Source organism: Artemia sp. Qi Xiang Cuo, chromosome 8, assembly GCF_049724085.1.
Source record: "Artemia sp. Qi Xiang Cuo chromosome 8, ASM4972408v1, whole genome shotgun sequence".
Taxonomy (NCBI): domain Eukaryota; kingdom Metazoa; phylum Arthropoda; class Branchiopoda; order Anostraca; family Artemiidae; genus Artemia; species Artemia sp. Qi Xiang Cuo.
This window is the reverse complement of record NC_142801.1, coordinates 76,501,593-76,524,396: the sequence shown is the minus strand read 5'-3', so window position 1 is coordinate 76,524,396 and position 22,804 is coordinate 76,501,593. Positions and strand designations below refer to the sequence as shown.

At 36.9% G+C, this 22,804-nt stretch overlaps 1 protein-coding gene across 4 annotated transcripts in view; it reads right to left on the bottom strand.

Annotated features, from left to right (window-relative positions):
* Nucleotides 1–700: 700 nt before the first annotated feature.
* LOC148949805 (synaptogenesis protein syg-2-like) overlaps nt 701–22,804 on the bottom strand; it is a 302,236-nt gene continuing 280,132 nt past the window's right edge. For all 4 annotated transcript variants that reach the window (XM_089093104.1, XM_089093107.1, XM_089093105.1 and 1 more), the window contains 2 exons: nt 3,768–3,926; nt 701–1,287 (listed from right to left, as the gene is read on the bottom strand). In XM_089093104.1, coding sequence (XP_088949230.1) covers nt 1,196–1,287; nt 3,768–3,926 — 251 coding nt within the window. In that variant the 3' untranslated portion in view covers nt 701–1,195. The remainder of the gene's footprint in view (nt 1,288–3,767; nt 3,927–22,804) is intronic.

Genomic DNA, 22,804 nt, shown 5'->3' with positions numbered 1-22,804 from the left:
AGTTGCCCTCCGATCTCTTTTGACTCTTAAAAAGTGAACTAGAAGTTTCAATTGCTATTCAAATGAGCCCTCTTTGAAGTTTATACGAGTATTCCTTCCATACGAACCATATATTCCCCCAGGGAGTAACTTAAAACGTCTTCCCCCGGGCCTTGGAGGGTTATGTCGACACCTTAGTTTTTGTTTTAAATCTTTGAACTATTTTTAACTAAATGGCTTTCTCAATATTTCTATCGGATGCATTTGGCAAAAAAGGGCGTGGGGGACTGGATACCATCCGATCTCTTTTGACTATTCAGAGTGAATTAGAACTTTCAATTTCCAATCAAATGAGCCCTCTCTTAAGTTTATACGAGCATTTATTTTCTTAAGAACCATATATTCCCCCCAGTGCATAACTTGTAATGCCTTTCCCCGGGCCCTGGGGGGGGGGTTGTTTGGACACAGGAGTTTTTGTTATATGATCTGTGAACTATTTTTACCCAAATGACAATTTCAAAATTTTTATTGGATGTATTTGGTAAAAAAAGGGCGTGGGGGACTAGCCCTCCGATTACTTTTGACTCTTAAAAAGGGCACTAAAACTCTCAATTTCCGATCGAATGAGCCCTCTCCGAAGTTTATGGGACGACCCCTTCCATGTGAAGTGCCTCTGGAAAAAAAATAGTAAGACATTGGAGCCGCATGGCCTTTACTATAGGCAACGCTTTAACGTTGCCTCTGATACGTTTTCTAATTGAAACAACCAATTTTCATTTTTACTGTCCTTGATACTTGAACGTGTTTCATGGGAGGTACCTTTTTTCGGATGGACCCAAGACAGTGCAATTTTAAGGGGAATAAGACAGAAGAAGAGTTCTTTAAATTCGTTTTTGGTTCATATTTGATGGTTTGTTTTGGAAAATTATTAAGGTATTCTGAGCCTGGTTTGCAAAAAATTTTGTGTTGGATAGAGAAACATTTATTTGGACCACAAAACTACAGAAAGCAGTTTACCTGATCTTCCATACGGCAAAATACATTTGTATATTAAACTACAAACTGTGAAATGACGAGTTATTGGTAAAACACAAGATTTATACAAAAAACAGATGACAAAATAAGATAAAAACAGATAAAAACAAGATTTACAAGGTGAAAAAAGGAACAAATTTATCACACGAAAATGAGATCAGGTTTTTGAACTTTTCTCTTATTACAAGTCAGTTTCATTCGTGACCACATACTTCTGGACTTCTTTGCCTTGGTCTTGAACCGAACAAAGGGGTATATTTAAGTGTGGAGAATCTAAAAGAAAAAATAGAAAAAGAAAAATAAAATAAAAATAGAACAACAAAAAGAGAAGAAAATAATGCACATGAATAAATATGTTAAAAACAGACTGAAAGAATATGCTTTGAATTATCATTGCGAATATGATGAATTGCAAAAGAAACACACTTATCCTCTTATTAAATGTCAAAAGTACTTGATAGTTAGAATAAGCAGGAGCTAGTAGGCACAAAAAAAAAACTTTATCAAGTAATCGACACATTTACAGAGAATTTCATTCTACCACGGTATGTCGCATGTCCTCTAAACCAAGATCCTGACTAAGTGCTCTTGTTCCACCTAAGCGGGAGTTTACGCCCTTAGCTGCACTTGAACTACTGAAATTTGTACTTAAAAGTATCAGCCTAAGCTTATAGCTTCCTCAGTCACTTCAAAAGGTTTAAAACGGCCTGCATTGCCTAGATGTCTGCATCTAGAAGTTTGTAGTACTCTTCATGGAAAAAAAAAAAAATCATATTAGGATTCCTGGAAGAGTTGAGATATCAATGGTAAATTTGGCTCCCTTAAAGCTTGTAATAGCTTTTAGAAATATAAATGCTATTTTATTATGTTTAAGAGGTAATTACTTGGCAAAAAAAAAAAAAAAAAAAAAAAAAAAAAAAAAAAAAAAAAAAAAAAACTGTCGTCCTAATCCAGCAATTTAGACAAATGTGTACTTGAAAGAGGTTTTCACCTTACCCATCTGTCCAGCTACCTAGGACAAAACAGCGTAACCGAATCACCAGCCATAAAGAAATGCCAGAATCCATGCCAAGTCTTCATCAATAAACGTAAGTTTTTGTAAATTTACAAGCAAAAGCACCTTAAATCTAGCGAAATATTTCCAAGTAGAACCTTCCTATATAATCATCACAATGCTACCACTATGTAAAGAATCCTTCTTGGGAAAATTTCCTAGACCCGCCCCGTGACCAAGATTTGTTTCATAGAAAAGAAAGCTAAAATGATACACTGTCACATCTGGGCTAATGGAGTTCCGCTAATTCAATTTCTGACTGACGGCTGGATGGATATTTTGTTTGAAGCACTTTTTTCTCTGAATATTTCAACTATAACAACAAGCAAGAAGAAAAACAATAAAAATTGTTTACGACACTGAAATTTACTCAAAACTCAAATGAATATTTCGACTCCACATACAAGGGCTGTTCTCAGAAAAACACGTATAAATAAAATAAGACTTTCAGTGAAATGTGACCTTTAAATTAAAATTATAAGTCAAAACTGTCCCAGAGTTCTTACTTCAACGAAGTTCAATCAGGAATTCAACCTGGTTGAAGGCTTCTGGGACTGTTTTGATTTTTAATGTTTGTTTTAAAGATCGCAATTTACTGTAAGCCTCATTTTATTTGTATGTGTTTTGCTGAGGATATCCCTCGGATATAAGGTTAAATGTTCATTTGAGGTTTGAGCAAGCTTCAAAGATATCCCTTTTGTTTTACTTGTTGTTTGTCGTTATGATGGAAAGGCAGTGGAGTTTCCGTCTTTATCTAATATATAAACTAAATAGATTGGACACGTACGTAAGAAATGATTATTGGGGGCTAACAATTCCGAAACGGAGATTTAAAAAAATAAATTAAAACAAGTAAATTGCACAAGAAATGCGGGTAATATGGGTGGAATCATGTAGTTAAGACTTATGACGGTGCATGAGACAAAGAGGAGTGGGATGGGAAGTACACATTTTTGTTAATTGGCATAAGTACTTGATATAGTTATTCCCTGTTACGAAAACCTCACCCCCGAAAATTATGAAACGTTTTTCATATTGAATTGTATACTTAATCACTAGTTTACAGTATTCCTTTTACCTGACTCTTTACTAAGTTTTACCTTACTCTTTACTAAGTATGTATTACCTTACTTTATTTTTTTGTCCTCGAGTTTCGTACTCGTACTCAGGTATGCCGATCCACGAGTGTAGGGGGAGGGACGGCCAAAGAATTTCCTTCTATTTTACTTCAAGACATAAACAAAATGTAGCCTACTTTTCAAAATCAAAGGTGGGAGCAATTTCGCTTTTTTTAGTTTTTTTCATGCCACTTTTTCTAAATCTGGGAGAGGATGGGAAGAATATAGAGCGAATCTCCCCACTTAGAACCCTCTTTGTGTTTAAACATTTCTCAGCCCAGTATTTTTTAAGTGATTATGAGCCAAAAATATTTATCATCAATATCATCAATATATCAATATTTAAAATCGCAGGCATAATTGTTAATCTCAAGTTTGACCCGGCAAGCAGTTGAACAAGCAATTGGTTTGCACAAGATTTTATTCTCGTAATTCTGCCTTTAAGTCCTCTAGAGCAATTATTACAATTGTTTGAAGGGATATAATGGGCTACCATCACATACAACAATAGAAAGAAAAGAAGAAAGCAAAACAGGCTATTGTAGAATCTCAACATAATTTATTATACAATGTTTTCTTACCTTTATCCACGACTGGTGAAACTGCTGAACTTGTGTTCTTCTTGGATCTGAACAGTCTTTTCAATATGAACAGGACAATAATCCCACCTACCACAGCAGCACAGAGACAGATACAGCCGATTATTAGAGCATGGGTTATTAATTCCTGGCCCAGCTTCTCTGAAAAAAGGCACTAAATTAGATTGAAGGGAATGAATCAAAGTCTGTATCAGTAATGAATGCATTTAATATTGTATACATTGTAAGGGAAAACACATTTGGTTTACCACAAAAAGTATGAACTGGATTTACTAATTTATTTAATTTATTGTAAGGGATAATTTATTGTGGTCTGGATGGCAGGGCACCCTGGGAAACAAAAACACATTTACAAAAATAAGAAAAGGAGAAACATTCCCACTTGAATATTCATAAAGTCAAAGCGCCTGGTGGCATTCTCGTGAAAAAATTTCCTGGTGACGGTTATGATCCACCCCCTTCCACCCCATTCGCTTTAATGCGGGTAAGCATATGAATGTAATCTTTTATATTGGACAAACAATATTTTTGCAAAAAGAGGGGGACCTATCATCTAACTGCACCCATATTATAATCTTCGTCTAAAAATAATCGTGATAACGAAGAGGGATTAGAGTTTGAATTTTACCCCCTTCACCCACCCTCTTTTCTGTATTGATTTGAAGTTTCATTGAATTCTAAAAACATTTAGGCATAAAAACATAATTTTTGATACTTCGGACACCCCCCAACCTATAAAACATCCACTGGCTCTCTTCCACACTTACTGACTTGTACTCAAGACTGATCAAGCTGATAGTCTGACCAGCCCAACTTGGTGCCGACAATTGACGACGTTTAAGCTGCCTGGGGATTCCTCCACAAAAATTCATACCTAAAATCTTCTCTTACAAAAAAAGTGTTTTAAAGAGAGTAATGGGCGGACATTAAACCTAAGACGAGCAGAAATGAAATCAAATAATAATCAAACAGTTATCAAAAATACTCAAACTGTATGTAAGGAATGACTAGCTCCAACAGTAACTGAAACTCAAGAAAACATTATTTTGATACTAGTTGATACATCAAAAGAATTGGCTTTTTATTCTGATTTCAAATATATAAAAGAGATTAAGTTTTGATGTTGCCCATCAAAAGCTACAAATGTGAGAAAATTTGTCTGATTTTCAAAAACGGGCGAAACAGCCTCCCCCTCCTACGCCCTTTTTCTCCAAATTTATCCAATCAAAATTTTGAGATAACAATTTTTTTGAAATTTTCAATAGTAAAATAACTATAACTTAGGGGCTGATAAAAAAAAAACCACCACCCCTTGGGTAGGGGCAGTAAGTTATGCAAGTTGTCCATTCCTATCACATAGGTTCTATATTGAGACTAGAGGATATTTGATCTTGGATTTCCCTAAGGGCTTAGGGTATTAGGGTGAAACTTTAAGGAAACGTTGAGAGGAATGCCAAACACAACCAAAACACACTATGTGCTTACTGGTTGTCGGATAGGAATATCAGCAATATCTAAGGAATGGCTGAGGGTACTGAGTTCAAGCTTTCAAGCTTTTCATTGATACATTTAAGAGTCATCTGAGGGCAATAAGCCCCCTTGCCCTTTGTATGCACCCCTCTCCTAAACACTGATCGAAATTTTGAAGTTGTAATTTTGTTTAAACTAGTCAAAAGGTATAATATCTTTGCGTCCAGGCATCATGCCTCCCACAGCCCCAGGGGAAAGGATTATAGATTCTGCAATATGCCCATTGTCAAACAGTTCGTCGTAACGAACTGTAAGTAAGGAGCGACCCGGCTCAATGGTAACCGAAAATCTAAAAAACAGAATTTTGATACCAATAGATACATCAAAAGAATAAAATTTTAATTCTGATTTCAAATATATAAGTCTCATGAAGATTAATGTTACCCATCAAAAGATAAGCGGCTGAGAAAATTTGGCTGATTTTTGAAAAAAATGCTAAAGACCCCCTAAAGGCTATAGAACCTTAATGAAAATCACACCATCATATTCAGCCTATCAGAGAACCCTATTGTAAAGGTTTCAAGCTCCTATCTACAAAAATGTGGAATTTTCCATTTTTTGCCAGAAGAAAGATCACGGATGCGTGTTTATTTATTTTTTTTTTTTATTTTTTATTTTCTTTTTCCCAGGGGTGATCGTACCGACCCAGTAGTCCTAGAATATCGTGAGAGGGCTCATTGTAACGGAAATTAAAAGTTCTAGCACCCTTTTTAAGTGACCAAAAAAAATGGAGGGCAACTAGGCCCCCTCCCACGCTCATTTTTCCCCAAAGTCACACGATCAAAATTTTGAGATGGCCATTTTGTTCAGTATGGTTGGAAAAATATTATAACTATGTCTTTTAGGATGACTTAATCCCTCGAAGCCCCCAGGGGGAGGGCTGAAAGTTATGAACTTTACCCAATGTTAACATATAGTATGGGTTATTGGGAAGTATACAAACGATTTCAGGGGGAATTTTTTCTGGTAGTGGGGGGTGGGGGTGGGTGGGGGATTATATGGGAGGATCTTTTCATCAAGGAAGTTGTCATGGGGGAAGGGACATGGCTATGAAGGGGGCGCCAGATTTCCCATCATTATTTAAAACAAAAATCAGACATTAAATATAAAAAAACAAGTTTTTCAACTGAAAGTAAGGAGCAACATCAAAACTTAAAACGAACAAAACATATTAGCTATATGATTGGGTTCACCTTCTAGTGAATACCTCGCTCTTTAAGCCAAATATTTTTAGTACTTTCATAAGAGCTATTTATTCTAATTAACGGCCTTCGTTATTAAGGGGTCATTTTTATAGAATTGGAACAAAATTCGAACTTTAGCGTAAAGAGCGAGGTATTGACTAGGGTTACGTAAGTTAATTTGTAAATTACGTCATAACCAAATTTAGAGACATCCATTTAGCAAAAGAAAAGTAACATTTTTATGCAAATTTTGTTTACTTATTCAATGACGGTGAGCCAAAATAAAAGCTGCATTAAGTAAAAAACGATCAGAAATTAAATAAAAAAAACAAGTTTTTTAAACTGAAAGTAAGGAGCGACATTAAAACTTAAAACGAACAGAAATTATTCCGTATATGAAAGGGGCTGTCCCTTCGTCAACGCCTCGCTCTTTACGCAAAAGTTTGACTCTGTCTCACAACTTTATTTTTTAAAACAATAAAAAACTTTAGCGTAAAGAGCGAGGCGTTGAGGAGGGGACATCCCCTTTAATATACGGAATAATTTCTGTTCGTTTTAAGTTTTAATGTCGCTCCTTACTTTCAGTTTAAAAAACTTGTTTTTTTTATTTAATTTACATACAGAATTGGTCTTTAGGAAAATTAAAATGTTTGATTCTGGGTGTATCCGAAGAGGTTAAGGGGATTAAGGTGAAACCCTTTCCAAGCAGGCTAAGGGTGCACAAGCTAAGATAAAACTTTTAGAAAGGGTTGAGGGGTATGTCAAACAAAACCAAAACATGACATGTGCAAGAGGGTTGTTGAAAGGAAACAACAACAATATTTAAGGAACGACTAAGGGTGTTAAGTTGAAACTTGAAAGGCATGTTGAGGGGGGTTTTGAAAATGGATCAAGGGGTAACCAGTCCACCCTCTTGCAATTTTAGATACCATCTTAACATTGATGGAATTTTTAAAAAGTTACATTATTCAAAATCGACACAAGGTTTAACAATTTTGCCTCCAGGGATGCCATAATCAATGCAGATTATATAATTTGTTAATTTTTTACATGTGGGATTTATAATTGGGACAGAGGGGAATGTTGAAGGTGGGGAAGGGAATGTCCAGGGTGTGCTCGAAAAGGCTCCAGGCATTAAGGTGAAATTTCGGGGAAAGTTGAAAGGTATTTTGAAGTAAACCAAAAGACACTAACCGCATCCAAGTTATCATAAAGGTATCTGTGACATGTCATTATCAAAAATCTGTAACATCTTAGGAACGGGTAAGGGTATTAACCTGACTACTTCAGGGCAACTAAAACTGCTTTTACTGCTGACTACTTTTACTTACGATTACTTTCAAGAATTCCTGATGGGTATGTTGCACAAAATCAAAACAAACTGGGTGTAAAATCAAACACAAAGTTTCCGACGGTTTTTGGGAATTTCGATGGGGGATTTTGATCAAAATGAATTATTTGCATACAGTTTGTCAAAACAGAGGATCATCAATATCATCAATAGCCCCTCCTCAACACTAATAAAAATTTTGATTAAAAAAAAAAGAATGATTTGAGAAAAAAAAATTATTGAACATAGTCAAAATGTCTATTAACTATGCTTCTGGAGATACCAAGCCCCCACTGCTTTCCGGTAAGGTTTGTTAATTATTCAATCAGGGATTGTGGGTGTTTCCGAAAAAAACTATGAGTGTTGAGGCAAGACTTCCGGAATGTTAAGGGGAATCTTAAACTAAGTTGAAAGACACTCTGTTTTTTCACGCTAGGAATGTACAATATTTTAGGAAGTGCTATGGGGTTTGACTTCAAGCTTTCAGGGCCACTAATATTACTACTACTGCTACCGTGGCTGCAAATGCGACTGGTTGCGACTGCAACTTTGATCTTTTGCAACAGCGACAACTTATGACCGTGACTGCTTGCAACTGCTACTACATCTAGTTTTCACTACTTTCAAGGAATCAGAGGGATTTTGAAAAAAAATCAAAGCACACTATGCGCATGCTGATAGTCAAAAGGGCGCATCATCCATATCTGAGGCATGGCTGTGAGCATGATCATTAAGTTGAAACTGTCAGGGTATGTTTATAAGGTGGCACCTGGGCATATCTATATTAATTTCGGAAACGGCTTCGGGTATTAAGTTAAAACTTTCATGGAATATTAAGGGGGATGTTAAACGGGATTAAAAGGCCACTACACATCCAGTTTCTCAAAACGGCAGGTATGTAGTATCTCCGGAATTGTGAAGTGTATTAAACAGAAGCTTAAATTCATAGGGTTAAAATGTTGAGGGAAATAATGAACTTAATTTATATATAGCTATATGCATCACGGGTATCAAAAGGGCGTAGGTGCAATATATTAGGATGAGAATGGTATCTAGAAAGAACTGAAAGCTGGTGCTGAACTGAACAAACCGATACCCTACTATGTACATCCATCTAAATAAAATGATGTGTGCAACAGGTGAAAATATCACGAGCGGTTAAGGGTGTTAAATTACAATTTTCAGAGAATGCTAAAGTAAACTTTGAACTCGATTAAAAGACAATATGCACATTATCGTTGTCAAAAAGACGTATCTGCGATATCTCAGGAACAGATAATGACATTTATTTGAAACGTTCAGGGGACGTTAAGGGGGATGTTGCAATTTATATAAAAACGCTAATGACAACTAAGCAAATAAAAAGTTTTCAAAAAAAAATAAAGAGCCATTTTAAACTTAAGGCTAGCTGAAGTCAAGTCCTGCAATAATTCAGACTCGAAACGACCAGAAATTTTAATTAAAGAATAAATAAAATACAAAACGAAGAGAAATTAAAATAAATGATTATATCAACGATAATAGAACCTCATACAGATGAATAAATAAATTGAAAAATCAAATTGAAATATTCTGGTCAAACTCAAAACAAACGAAAATTATTTCAACCAGGAGTTTAGTTACTATCCTCTTCTCTTTCCTCTAGCTGTAAAAGCTCTATGGCCCATTGTGTCATCTACATTTTACTGAAAACTACTTTACGCATTGCTATTGTATTTATACTTTTCAAAAATTGGAAATTAAAGTGAAAAAGATCTTGAAATTCTCAGCTTCCAGGAATTATATCATTACATGTTTAATATTCAGTTTATTTTCATGAGTTTTCTCCGGTCATCTTGATTATTATAGTGGTTTATTTGTATTTGTTGTCGATGTTATGAAGAACAAAGCACACTATTGAAAATCCAAAAAGTTTTCAACAAAACACAAAAAGGGCAATAGGCTTTAGAACCCTTACGGTTAGAGGATAGGGGAGGGGGCAGTAACTAAATTCCTTCTTATAGTGATTTTTGTTCATTTTGTGTTTGGATACAATATTCAACTTAATTCTTGCTAGATTTTTAATATATTTATTCATCTACATCAGTTTCTACTATCTTCAATATGATTATTTATTTGAACTTCTGCTGCTTTTGGGTTTCATTTATTCTTTAATTATAATTTTGGTCGATTTCAGTTTGAATTATTATACGACTTTATTTTTTATAATATTTAGTCCCGATTAAAGGGCTTAACTTCTGCTGGCCTTAAGTTAAATATGGCCCTTTACTTTTCTTAAAACAAATCTTTTCGTGATTTTTTTTCGATTAATTACTGAAAATAGCTAGTGGATGGTAGATTGAAATTTTAATATATAGTGATATTCATTCCTGGCAGTCTCAGTAATTTCGGATTCATTAGCTTCATAAATGAGACAACATTTAAAACATATTTTGTTTTCAGTAATGCGCAAATGACACCCTGGTCTATAGAAGCCTTAGGGACTTAAGACTTTCGCCTGTTAGAGGTAGTATCTGCTCATTCTAAACTTGACTTAATTATTCCTGCTAACTTCCATTCGTTTTAAGTCTCATTCTTTTTTATTGATTGAATAAAAACGCAACTGAAAGTAAGGAGCGACATTAAAACTTAAAATGAACATAAATTATTGCGTATATAAGGGGGCTCGCCCCTCCTCAATACCTCGCTCTTTACGCTAAAGTTTGATTTTAGGGGTCTTCTGATTCTCAATCTGATGGTGTTATTTTCATTAAGATCACTTGATGTTTTGGGGATGTTGCCTTTTTAAAAATTGGGCAAATATTCTCAGGCTCGTAAATTTTGATGGGTAGCATTAAACTTGCTGAATTTTACATATTTTATGAGCATCAAACTTCAATTCTTTGGATGTGTCAATTGTCATTAAGACTCTATTTCTTAGAGTTTCGGCTACTATTGAGCCGCATTTCTCCTTACTTACAGTTCATTACCAGGGACTGTTTGATAGTGATTTTTGTTTGTTTTGAGCTTGAATTGTTATTTGACTTTATTTGTGTTCGTCGTCGGTTCAATGTAGCTAGTTATCTTTCTTTAAAATCCTGTTTTTCTGGAATAAAAAACAATTCATTTTATTTGAAATTGCTTCGTTATTGGCTAACAAATGAAGTATTTGTAGGATTATTTCCAGTTTTTTACTTAAGAGTCAATATTTTAGCTTTCTATTTATATTTTGGACATAAATTTGCAGTAAATTTTTATTTTAGCTGAAGAATAGAAGTCTGAATAGATTGGTTGGGGGATATTATTCAGATAAATTAATATAAAGCTAGCATAATTTTGGCCGTCTGTACGACTAAAGCCATCCTAAACAAAAATCCTCGATGTACCCTTGACCGTTTCATTATAAGAATCTTAGAAAAAAAAATCTTAAAAAAAATCTTAAAAAGAATCTTAAAAAAAAAAAAAAAAAAAAAAAAAAAAAAATAGAATTAAATGTAAGTAGTAAATTTAAATTACAAAATTATGATTTTTAAATATGACGGGGTGGTTTCCCCTGAGGGTAAGAATCAGGAAGGTAATAGTTTTAGTTATTTGGTAAATGAGAGGTATGGTTGTGTCTGAGAATAGGAGTAGTGACAATTCAGCGTATTATGTTAAATTGTAATGATTTTGGTTCTTGGCGTCCAGGAATGGACTGAGTATTTTGATTATGTGTGATTTATTATTTTCATTTGTTAATAATCCCATTGAACTTGTAACTTGTAACTGTCTATCTGTTAAAGTAAATTCATTTTGAGATCATGTATTAAAACCAGTGGTGATTTGTTATTTAAAAATAAAATAAAAATAGGACATCAAGAATGAATGCAACCGGTTTTGTTTCTAGTTGAGGTTCCTTTAGTTCTAAAACTTTAATTTAGATGTATTCAAGGCCTGGACTTTTTTTTAGCAAATCAATATACAGAAGATAATATTTTACTCTAAATGATCAATACAAATAATTATTTTTCAAAAACTTGTTATTGTTGAGAAGCTCTCGTTACTCCCAGAAACTCATATTTTAAATCTACTTCACCTCCCGATCCAATATTTCCTCAAAGTTTTTGCCGGGTCCCTCGGTCCCTCGAACCGGTAATTTACACCCTTGTCCGTACTTAAGATACGATAGATAAGGGCTTGTGACAACCTAGATGCATGTACTGTCTTTAGATATAGTTCAACATTGTTTTCAGCTTAATACTCATAGCCCCCTTGAGATATTGTAGGTAAGCTCGTTAGACAACCTGAATGCACAAAGTGAGCTTTCGTTTCGTTCCAAACCCCCCTAAATTTCTTCTGAAAGTTCTAATTTAATACCTTAGTTGTTACTGAAATATTGCAGATGCGCAATTTTGACAACCTAAATACAAAACTGGACATTTATTCCAACATCTCTGTAGAATCACATGAAAAGTTTAAAACAGTACATAGCGACGAAGACCACACTGCCTTTCAATCATAAACAATAAATTAACAAGTAGAACAGTAGGGAATTTTTTCCGTAGGATAGCGGAATTCCAAACTTTAAATGAATATTTTGACCCTATGTCCAAGGGCTGTCCTCTGCATAACACAAATGAAAATACAAAAACAGAAACTTACATTAAAATAGGACTATTAAAACTAAAGAAAGGAACTTATGTATTATACGCCACTCTAGTTTACACCATCTAAAACTCGAGAACAATCAGCTTCTTCGTTAGTTTCTTTCAGCCTAGCGTGAGATAAGACAAAGAGAAGTGACAGAATAGATGGAAAATATACAATTTGGGCTATATATTTGCACATTAGGGGCAGGTGGGGGTTGTTGGTAAAGTATTTGGACAGTTTGAAGTTAGAAAATAATTCTTACTTCACAATATGCATATAATTTTACCTAGCATATTCTGCATGCTGACCCACCATGCTTTACCCCACCTCCCTTAATGTGCAAATATATAGCTCAAATTTGTTTCTAAAGTATTATATTTTCATCGTGATATTTCGTTAGGATGAGCGTCAAAGAAGCAGGTTCTAATTATATGGAGCACTTGATTGGCGTATAATACACAAGTTCCCTAAAAAAAAAAAAAAAAAAAAAAAAAAAAAAAAAAAAAAACCCTAGCATCCTTACTTCAACGACGTTCAACCAATACTGGTGGATAAATTTAGGTTAGTCGATGCAATTCATTTAGACGAAAAAAAAATAATTAAATACACGCTTTCAATGCTGATCTTGTCTTTTTGACAGCTAACTTCAAAATGTCCTTTTTACCCCCTGGATGCAAATAATGTCCTTTTATTCAGTTCAACTTCACTCTCAACATACGCTGAAAGTTTAAACTTAATACATTTAGTCTTTCCCGAAGAGTTGTATATAAGACCCACATAGATGCATACACAGTATTTTTGTTTATTTCAACGTCCCCAATAACATGCCCAGAAAGCTTCAACGCAGCTTTCAGTGCCTTTAGCTTTTTCAGAGTTTTCGCACACGTGCGCTTTTGGCAATCTAGGTTCATATAGATTCCTTTGATTTGGTTTTACAAATCTCAAAATTTTCAAAGAAAGTTTCAACTTGACACCATAAGCTGTTTCTGAGATATTTTACAAACTCTGTTTTGACAACCTAGGCACACTTGATGTTTTTCAATTTAGTTCAACCTCCCCTTTTGACAACCTATGTTTACGATGTTTTTTTTTTATACAGTTCAACAACCCTGTCAACATTCCCTGTGAGTTCCTAAGATATAACACATACGCAATATTGCCAACCTGGCAATAGTGCATTTAGGATGCATTTAGTGCCTTTGGACTGTATTCAACCCCCCCCCAACATTTACTGAAAGCCCCTTGGTTATTTTGAAGACGTTGCAGATAGACCCTCTCGACAACCAGGATTCACATAGTGCCTTCTAATGTAGTTCAGTATCCCCCTCGGCATGTTCTGAAAATTACAGCTTAAGACCCTTGGCCGTTTCTGCGATAACACATATCCACCCTTTTGACAACCTGGATACACATACTGCCTTTTTATTTAGTTCAAGATTCTCAGCAAACATATCCTGAACATTTCAACGTAAAACCGTTAGCTGTTCCCGAGATATTACATTTAGGCCTTATGTTAACCTGGATACACGTAAGTAGAATGGGGGGTACCAGTCGTGACAGGGCTCCTTATATGGGCATAGAATACTGACAGGGCTCCATATATGGGCATAGCCTCCCTAGGGAGAACACGTGGTTAATGGGGTCAATGACTTCTTTTTCCAAGGTTGATTTATTTGATGTTTCTCTGTGTAATAACTCCGGAAGGAAGGTTGCACATGCGCATTGAATTCTAACGGGAACAATGTTATTGATCTAGGACTCGAGGGGGAAGTGAATTTCCGAGAACTTGATTGCGTAATCGATCGTGAATGTTATGATCCAGAAATAGTATTTGTTATTGTTGCTCGAGGCGAATGTTATGATCCAGAAATAGTATTTGTTGTTGTGGATAAAATTGTTCAATGTTATGAGTTTCCCGGAAACAGTTGGATCACGTGTTTCCTTCTCAGTCAATCAGCGAGTCGCTTACATCCTCCATCTCAACCGAACAGAGGGCTTGTTACATATGATTTCCCTATTACATAACAATTCGCCCTTGAGATTTCGTATATAACAGACATGCAATGTGATTCAATTATCAGAAAGTATTTTGACACTGTGTAAACAACAATGGATAAATTTGATGAATTAGAAGCATTGACAGCCTCAATTAGCAATGTAAGTTCATTTTTAATTTCAAACGAATTTTCCTTGGACATCCTCCATTATATTCAGCTAAAACGTAAATATTTTCCTTTACCCCAACCCCCCCCCCCCCAAACCATACAAACCTCATTATAATCAATGGAAAACATAAAATATATTCTTTTTACCCTAACCCCCTCCCACCATTGTTTTACAATCCCAAATTCTCGCAAAAAGAAATACCATTTCGTTAAATTCCTTCCTTCTATATCCTAGCTAAAAGCGACCATTGACTTCTGTCAATTTTTAATGAAAATGCCGCTCTGGTTTTGACATAATGCTCTACGCGAGGTTAAAATTAGCTTACACCCCTTTTCATATGTGTTTACGAACGCAGAAGCCACAGTCAATGGGCACTGTTTCTCCGTCAAAATTAAATAAATTAAATATTTTCTTTTACCCTCAAAACCAAACCCCCCCCTCCCCAAACCATACAAACATCATTATAATCAATGAAAAACGCAAAATATATTCTTTTCACCCTCGAAACCTAACCCCCCCCCCACTGTTTTACAATCAAAATTTCGCAAAAAGAAATAAATATCTTTTCGTTAAAGTTTGAATTTTCTCTATTGTATTCCTTTCTCTAATGTGATTTAAAGTGTCTACTGACTTCTGTCAATTTTTAATGAAAATGCCGCTCTGTTTTGACACAAGACTCCAATGTGAGGCCTATAATTAGCTGTCACCCTTTTTCCGGTGTGTTCACGCTATCCGTCTAGTCAAAGGGTTTTGTTTTGGCTGTCAAATTAAAACAGTTTTAAGCAACAAGAGATTACTGTATATTAAGCTTGTAGTTTCATAACCTTGTATTTGTCGGAGAAGCGGTGGAAGATATTATTTTTAAATTAAGTTTAACAATATATTTAGAACATTATGTGAAAGGGGGGAGGGGGCAATACATTGCTTCGAACAGCTTCGTTGTAAGTAAATTATGTAAAGGGGGATGGCAATGCCTTCAATTCTACCGCCATCAGTGTAAAATGAAAACAAACTATTTCTTCGCATTAAAAGTAAGGGCCATGTATTTGTCGGAGAACCGGTGAAAGAGATTATTTACAAATAAAGTTGAACAAAATATATACAACAGTATGTGAAAGGGGGGAGGGGGCAAGACATTGCTTCTAACATCTTCCTTGTAATTAAATCATGTAATGTGGGAGGGCAATGCCTTCAATTCTACCGCCATCAGTGTAAAATGAAAACAAACAGTGCAGGGCTAGAAAAGTCTTTGGGAGTTGCATGTAGCTAATATTATGTATAAATTGAATAGCATTTTAACCTATGTTTGCAAAATATAGGCCTATAGGATGCTGGGTTAACGATCTAATTTAAAGCCTATAGACCGGAACATTTAATTTTTTTCTAAATGGTAAAAATAGAAACAATGATTCCTATCCTATGGCCATAGACTACTGATTGTCTAATAAAAACGTTTGATTTCTAAGCCTAATATATTTCTTTCTGTAAAAAAGGGGCAAATTATTTTGATACTAATTTTTTCTCTTCTTTTTAAGACCAATTATGAAGAATGCTTGTCGCCGTCACCCGCTAAGAAAGCGAGAGTGGATGAGCCAAGACCATCCATTATTAAGTATGCTGGCCCTACCCCAATACATGTGTTGTCGGCCCAAGTGCAGCCATCACTGCCAGCCCCCATACAGTCCGGTCAAAAACTGAAAAGAGAATGGGTGGCTTCTTATAATATGGTGAACCCCGCCGGCTCATCTATGCAATCCCATAACATCGCAGTCCAATCTGCACAAGAACATTGCGACGCCGCCCCGTCCACCCTCCAACACACGTTACCTGGTCCTTCGGGCGCTAAAGCCCAGACGGATTATGCAAATGTAAGCATTTTTTCCTACCTATCTATTTCTTCCAATGTTTTTTTCTTTTTCCATCCCAATATAAACATATCTCAGCGGTATATTAACCCCTCCCCCCCAACCATTGTTTTAAATTTATCTCCCTCGGAGATATCTAAATGTAATTTTTTTTTTGCAAAGAAACCACTCTTTTCTAATCTTTGCTATCTCTTCGATATTTCATAAGCGAATATTTTTAGGTAATTTCTATTAATAATCACCGCCTTTGAAACTCAAAATGCTATTTTTTCTAATCTTTACTATTTTCTCTATTGCTAACACATATATTTTTAGGTACCTTTGAAACACCGACTGCTCTTTTTCACCTAATTTTGAGAGAGATTATCCCATCTGTCACATATTATCGTTCTAATTTACACTGAATATTTCTATCGTGCCATGTTTCACTCCTACATAGAATATAGAACTCCAATGTCCTAATATTAATTTTGCAGACAATTTGTTCTCCGCTATTTCAGAAAACACAGAATTACGCAAAGGCCTTTGAAACCTTGATTGACTAAAACCGTTAATGTAAAACAAAACAGGGGAAAGGAGATGCCAAAATTATTTATAATCTCGCGCGTAGAGCATTATGTCAAAACATAACGGTATAATGCCTAAGAAGTGTGTGGGGAAAGCGGCTTAATGGTTCTCAGCATTTTGAAGTTCAAACTCGTTCATCTAACCTCCATAATTAAACTCATGTGTTTACCGAACCTGTATGGAATTAGAAATATTTCAACTTTTTTGGGGCATTATGTAAATGGCCGGGAGCCGTGGAGCCGATGGGTCCGGGAAGTGCTGTGGTGGCAAGGTTAGGGAAGCGCCGGGGGATGCGCCCCGGGTCATGGAAGGGCCACCGGGTTGCACCCCGTGTCCGGGACGCGTTGGGGGAAGCGCCACGATGACTGGCTCGGGGGGGGGGGTTAAATAGTGGAAATTGGGAAGGGGTGGAGTTGTTTGAACAAAATCAAATTGTCAATTCTATGTAAAGCGGCGTTTTACATTGTAAATATCATATATGAAGTTGGGAATTGGAACTTTCAGACTATCGATAGTTGAGGGGGTAAGTGAAATAACCGAATGCTACTATGTACATACTGCTGCTACTACTACTAATACTACTACTACTAGGCACGTTTTTAATAATACGTCAATAATAATCCAAATTTTAAACAGTAGGGGAGGATTTGAAAACAATGAAAATAAGCTATTTTTTCATTTACAGGTTGCCCTGGTTCCATACTCGCAATCTCCTCCCTGCTCGTCAGTTGGAGGAGAGGAAACAAACGTGGAGCCCCCCAACAATTTAAAATGGGACGATAGCATTGAAATACCTTTTAATATTGACGAGTTTTTAGATGATTTTCTTTTTAATTTAGATAATAGCACAGTTGAGCTGGTAGACTTGAGCCAAAATACCTTGCAAATTTTAGACGATTTTACAAACGAATTAACTGGGAACCCTCCTCCTCCAACCTCCGATACCCTAACGAGTCTACTTCAATCGATTGAAGTGGCTTCCCATACCCCAGATATTTTTGAAAAAGTGGGGGTTGGGGGAATTCACCCAGCGGGGGAGGGGGTCACAACTCTCCCCGACTTTCGATTAACCAACAGAATTTTAAATAATATAGTTGTTTTCACTGCAACGTTTGGGGACCCCTTTAATACACTAATGGGGGGGAAAATGTGTTTTTGACACTATAGAAATTGTGCATACATATGTAGATAAAATTCTTGCACTTCTGAAGAATCCAATTCAATTGTGGGGGAAGGAGTCAATTAAGGTTTCCATTGTTCTAAAAGTGTTTTATTTCAATGAGGGAAAAAGTGAGGTTTATTATCATTATGTACATTCCGAGATGCGTTTGGTTTATTCGAATTTGGAAAATTTTGAGGGTACTTTCATCGATTGGGTCTATCAAATTATAATGCATCTCGAGAACTTTAATGAAAATGGGAGTGGGTCTCTAGTTCTTTTTGTTGAAAATTTAAGCGTAAATATATGTAAATTTAAGAAAGATTTTATTTTAAGAGGGGAGCATTGGGCCACGGGTACAGTTTAAAAATATAATCCAGATCTAGAATGTGGTCAAGGTGTCCAGAGGATCTGTTTTGAAACAGATCAAAAGTGTTTCCGGTATGCTTTCCTCATATCAGCATTCGAGCCTCTAGCTGGGGACGCTAGTAAGATGAATTTAGACGATTGGGCTGTACAAGGGTAGGATGCGTTCCCTTTCCCAATCGTAGTGTAGTCATGCTTAGAAGTAAAATACCCAGTAGTGCTTTGAGATATTGACATTCTTGAAAGTGCTCATACTCATTTAAATATCGATGTTACTGTGGTTCAATACGACACAGACTATGAAGATGGGACTCGCTCTATCAAGAAGGGGGTGGTCTTCCCCATCCGGGGATCGTCAATTTATTTTGTTTAACACTGTGTTTGGTTACTATACACGCCACCTAGTGAACCGAACACAATCGGGCATTTTAACCCTATCACTGACAATAGTAGACTTCTGGGTGGTGGTAGGGATCTAGGGGTACGTTTCTACTGTCCAACATGCCTCTCACAATTCCGTAGTGATATGAAACTACGGGATCATATGAAGCATTGTAGACGGCACGGCTACCAGACAGTGGAAACGGTTTCAGGGGATAGGGCCATTTTACGATTCAAAAATTTCCAGAACACCCGTCTCCAGTGCAACAAAATATCCTTGGATTGTGAGGCTATGATCGTGGAAGTGAATGATCCACAATGTACAAATCGAGTCAAAGAATATCAGTCTATTGCAGCGTCCTGCGCTACTGCACAAAGATACAATTCTAGCACCATGCAGTTGTGACAACTATCAGAAACATTAGATGAGTATGAGTGCATGGTCAAGGGATTGACTAAACTGATTGGCATGGCTAATGGTGCTATTTCTCGTTTGAGAAATACTCATTATCCAATGGTGCTGTCTGCAAAGGATCGTCTCGCGATTAAAAATCAAAAAATATGTTGGGTTTGTAAGGGGGAGTTTGCAGAGGAGGAGGATAAGGGGGCTAACGGGAAACGTGGGGGTAAGGGGAAAGTAAGAGATCATAATCATTTGTGTCAGGAACTATCCTCGGGGGGTAGTACTGTGAGAGGGGTTGCGCATCAATCGTGTAATATAAATGCTAGCCAGCAGTTTTTATCCCTGTTTTTATTCATAATTCCAATTATGACTTAAAATTTATTTTACCGGCACTGGCACGTATGCATAGGGAGGGAGGGGGAGTAGATTGTCCATGGGTAAATAGTTCATTTATCTACAACATAATTCCCAAATCGGCCGAGAAGTTATTGCTTCTTGAACTGAAATGGCAGGCAGTGGATAATGGGCATATGTGTTGTAATAAAATCAGGTTTTTAGATTCCTGTATTTTTTTCCCCAAGGCATTGAGTCAATTGATTCAAGTGCAAAAAAGCCACAATTTTGATAGCTTTCCCTTGCTTAAACAGCACTTTCCAGACAGTGAAATGTATGACCTGTTGACCTGCAAAGGTCTATACGCATACGACTATTACTGTTCTGGGGCACGCTTAAGTGAGGAGAAACTACCTCCAATTGAAGCTTTTTACAATTCACTGACCAAGAGTGAATGCACAGCCGAGGAGTATGAGTTTGCCAAGAAGGTGTGGTCCAAGGGGGATTGTAAAAATGGGTGGGATTATTGTAGACTGTACTTGGCCAGTGACGTTTTAACTCTGTTGGATATAGTCTGTAAGAACACAGACCAGATCTATTCAGAGTTCGGGTTAGATATAGGCTATTATTTTTCTACACCCCATTTAGTAATGGATTTAATTTTAAAAATTAGCAGGGAGGAAATAGGCCTAATCACCGATGTAGATCAGCACCTTTTTGTAGAGCGTTCAATGAGGGGGGGGTGGTATGTTTTTCATGGGGCCCGCGTCTTATCAACCGATCTGAGCGGACAAAGCACCGGTGTAAAGTCAAATGCAGTGTTCTTGGACATGAACTCGTTATACCCCTCGGCAATGTCCCACTACTCTTTGCCGTGTGGGAACTATCAATGGCTTGAGAATCCTTGTGAGTTTCCCGACATTAACACAGTCGAGGACAACGGGCCACAAGGATGGTTCTTTGAAGTTGACGGTCACATTCCGCTGGCGCTTCACGACTCAGTCAAAGATTTTGTCTTTCCCTGTATCAATCGGCCCGTGAGCAGGGGCTCGCTGAGCCCCTACAATCGATCATTGGTCGAGGATATGGGGATGCACTGGACTTCTTCCAAGCAGAAACTGATTGCTGATTTGGACCCTAAGGAGAACATCGTTGTTCACCATGTGCTTTTGCACTGGATGGTGAGCAATGGTTTCAAGATCACCATAACATACAGGGTCCTGCAGTTCAATCAGCGACCCTACTTGAAAACGTTTATCGACACCTTTGTCGATAAACGCTCTAGGGCAAATTCAAAGGTGGAGAAGGAAATGTATAAGCTCATCCTAAATTCAGCGTTTCGCAAAATGTGTGAAAGCGTTCGTAATAGATCTCGCTGCGACGTCGTGACTGACCCTCTAGAGTGTGCATGAATTATTGCAGACCCCAATTTTACATCGTTCACGAGCATAAAGACTGGCATGGTTCTTCTACACATAGGCGAAAGCGAAATTTGGTACTTAACAAGAATATATGAGGTGGCAGTTCAGTACGGAAAATTTCAAAAAAGCTCAGTGTGTCGTTCTTTTAAAATGTGTGCAAGATGCACTGACCATGGGAGGGGGAGGTTCAAGTTTTCTCTGGTGATAAATATTCTCTGCTGTTAAATGTCAATGGGACTGAATTGGATTTATTGGGTGATTTGCGAAATTGGGTGCACATCAGCTCGCGGATGGATTTCACCAACTGGAATCCATCTCTCTACCCCGAGTTGGTGAAACGTCAAGCCCCCAACCAACTATTAATGTTAAAATCAGAGACGGGGAGGGATTTTATATCCAGGGGGGTGTTCCCGGGCCCCAAAGTTTATTGCGTGGAAACTCATAGTGAGGAAGAAAAGAAGGCGTGTAAAGGGGTGCCTACACATTTTGTAAAGAGGAATTTCAACATGAGCGTGTACAGAGACTGTGTAGAAAGTAGCCTAGTGCCGAGAGCACAAGTGCTTGCAATTCGCTCTCTACAGTATAGAAATTATACTGTGAGAGTGGAAAAGAATGCAATGTCGTGTATATCCGACAAAGTCTATGTGCTCGAGAATGGTGAGACTGTCCTACCCTACGGCCACTACCGTATTTCAGACCGAGTTGAATGCATAGACTATCGCAATCAACTTGGTCTGGATAAATTAACCTAATCTGACTAACCTCCACCCCAACCTGTTCATAAATTAACTAATCCCAATCTCACTAGCTTAACCTAACCACTGACCCATCCACTAACCTGTAGCAGCCGTCGCAGTGGCGACAACTATTCTTTTTCCACCGCCACTCCCGGGGGGAGGGGAGGGGGGTCCCGCCTGCGGCCGGCCGGCCGTCGGCCTCGCGGTCCCCAGGGGGGGGGGGTCCCGCCCGCGACCGGCCGGCCTTTGGCCCCACGGCCCTGGGGGGGGGGGGAGGGGGATCCCACCTTTAAATTCATAACGTTCAACTGTGCTAGTTCATGTTCCAAGTGTATTTTTTGTTGTTGTATAGAAAAGTGTTATTGTACAGAAAAGTGTTTAAGTTGACAATAAGTGCTTTAAAAGTGTTGTACAGAAAAGTACTATACAGAAAAGTGTTTAAAGACAAAAAGTGCTGCTGCTGATGGACAAAAAGTGTTTTATATTGTACATAAAGTGTTATCGTTGTTCATGTTGAACAAATAGAGTTTTCATGTTGACCATGAAATTTTGTCATTTTCTCTTGTTGAACAAGTGTTATTATTTTTATCATTGTTCATGTTGACTGCAAATATTTGTTTTCATGCAGTGTCGAAATAAATGCTGCCATGAAATATTGTTTTTTTGTTGTTCTTGAATAGATAGACCTATGGGGAAATTACTACTTATTCATTGAGCACGTATGATTTACAGTTAGTTACATACCGACTGTTGTCACCAACAGCTTGTATCAATTTAAAACACCCTTCAAATCGCTTATGTGTGGACCGTCAATGTCGGGGAAAACAACGTTTTTAACTAGAATAATTCAAAACCGTGATAAAATGTTTTTGGAAAAGCCGAAAAAAATCTACTATTGTTACAGTATTTGGCAGGAGTCCTATGATAAAATAAAAGCTATTGCCACATCCATACCAATACAATTCATAC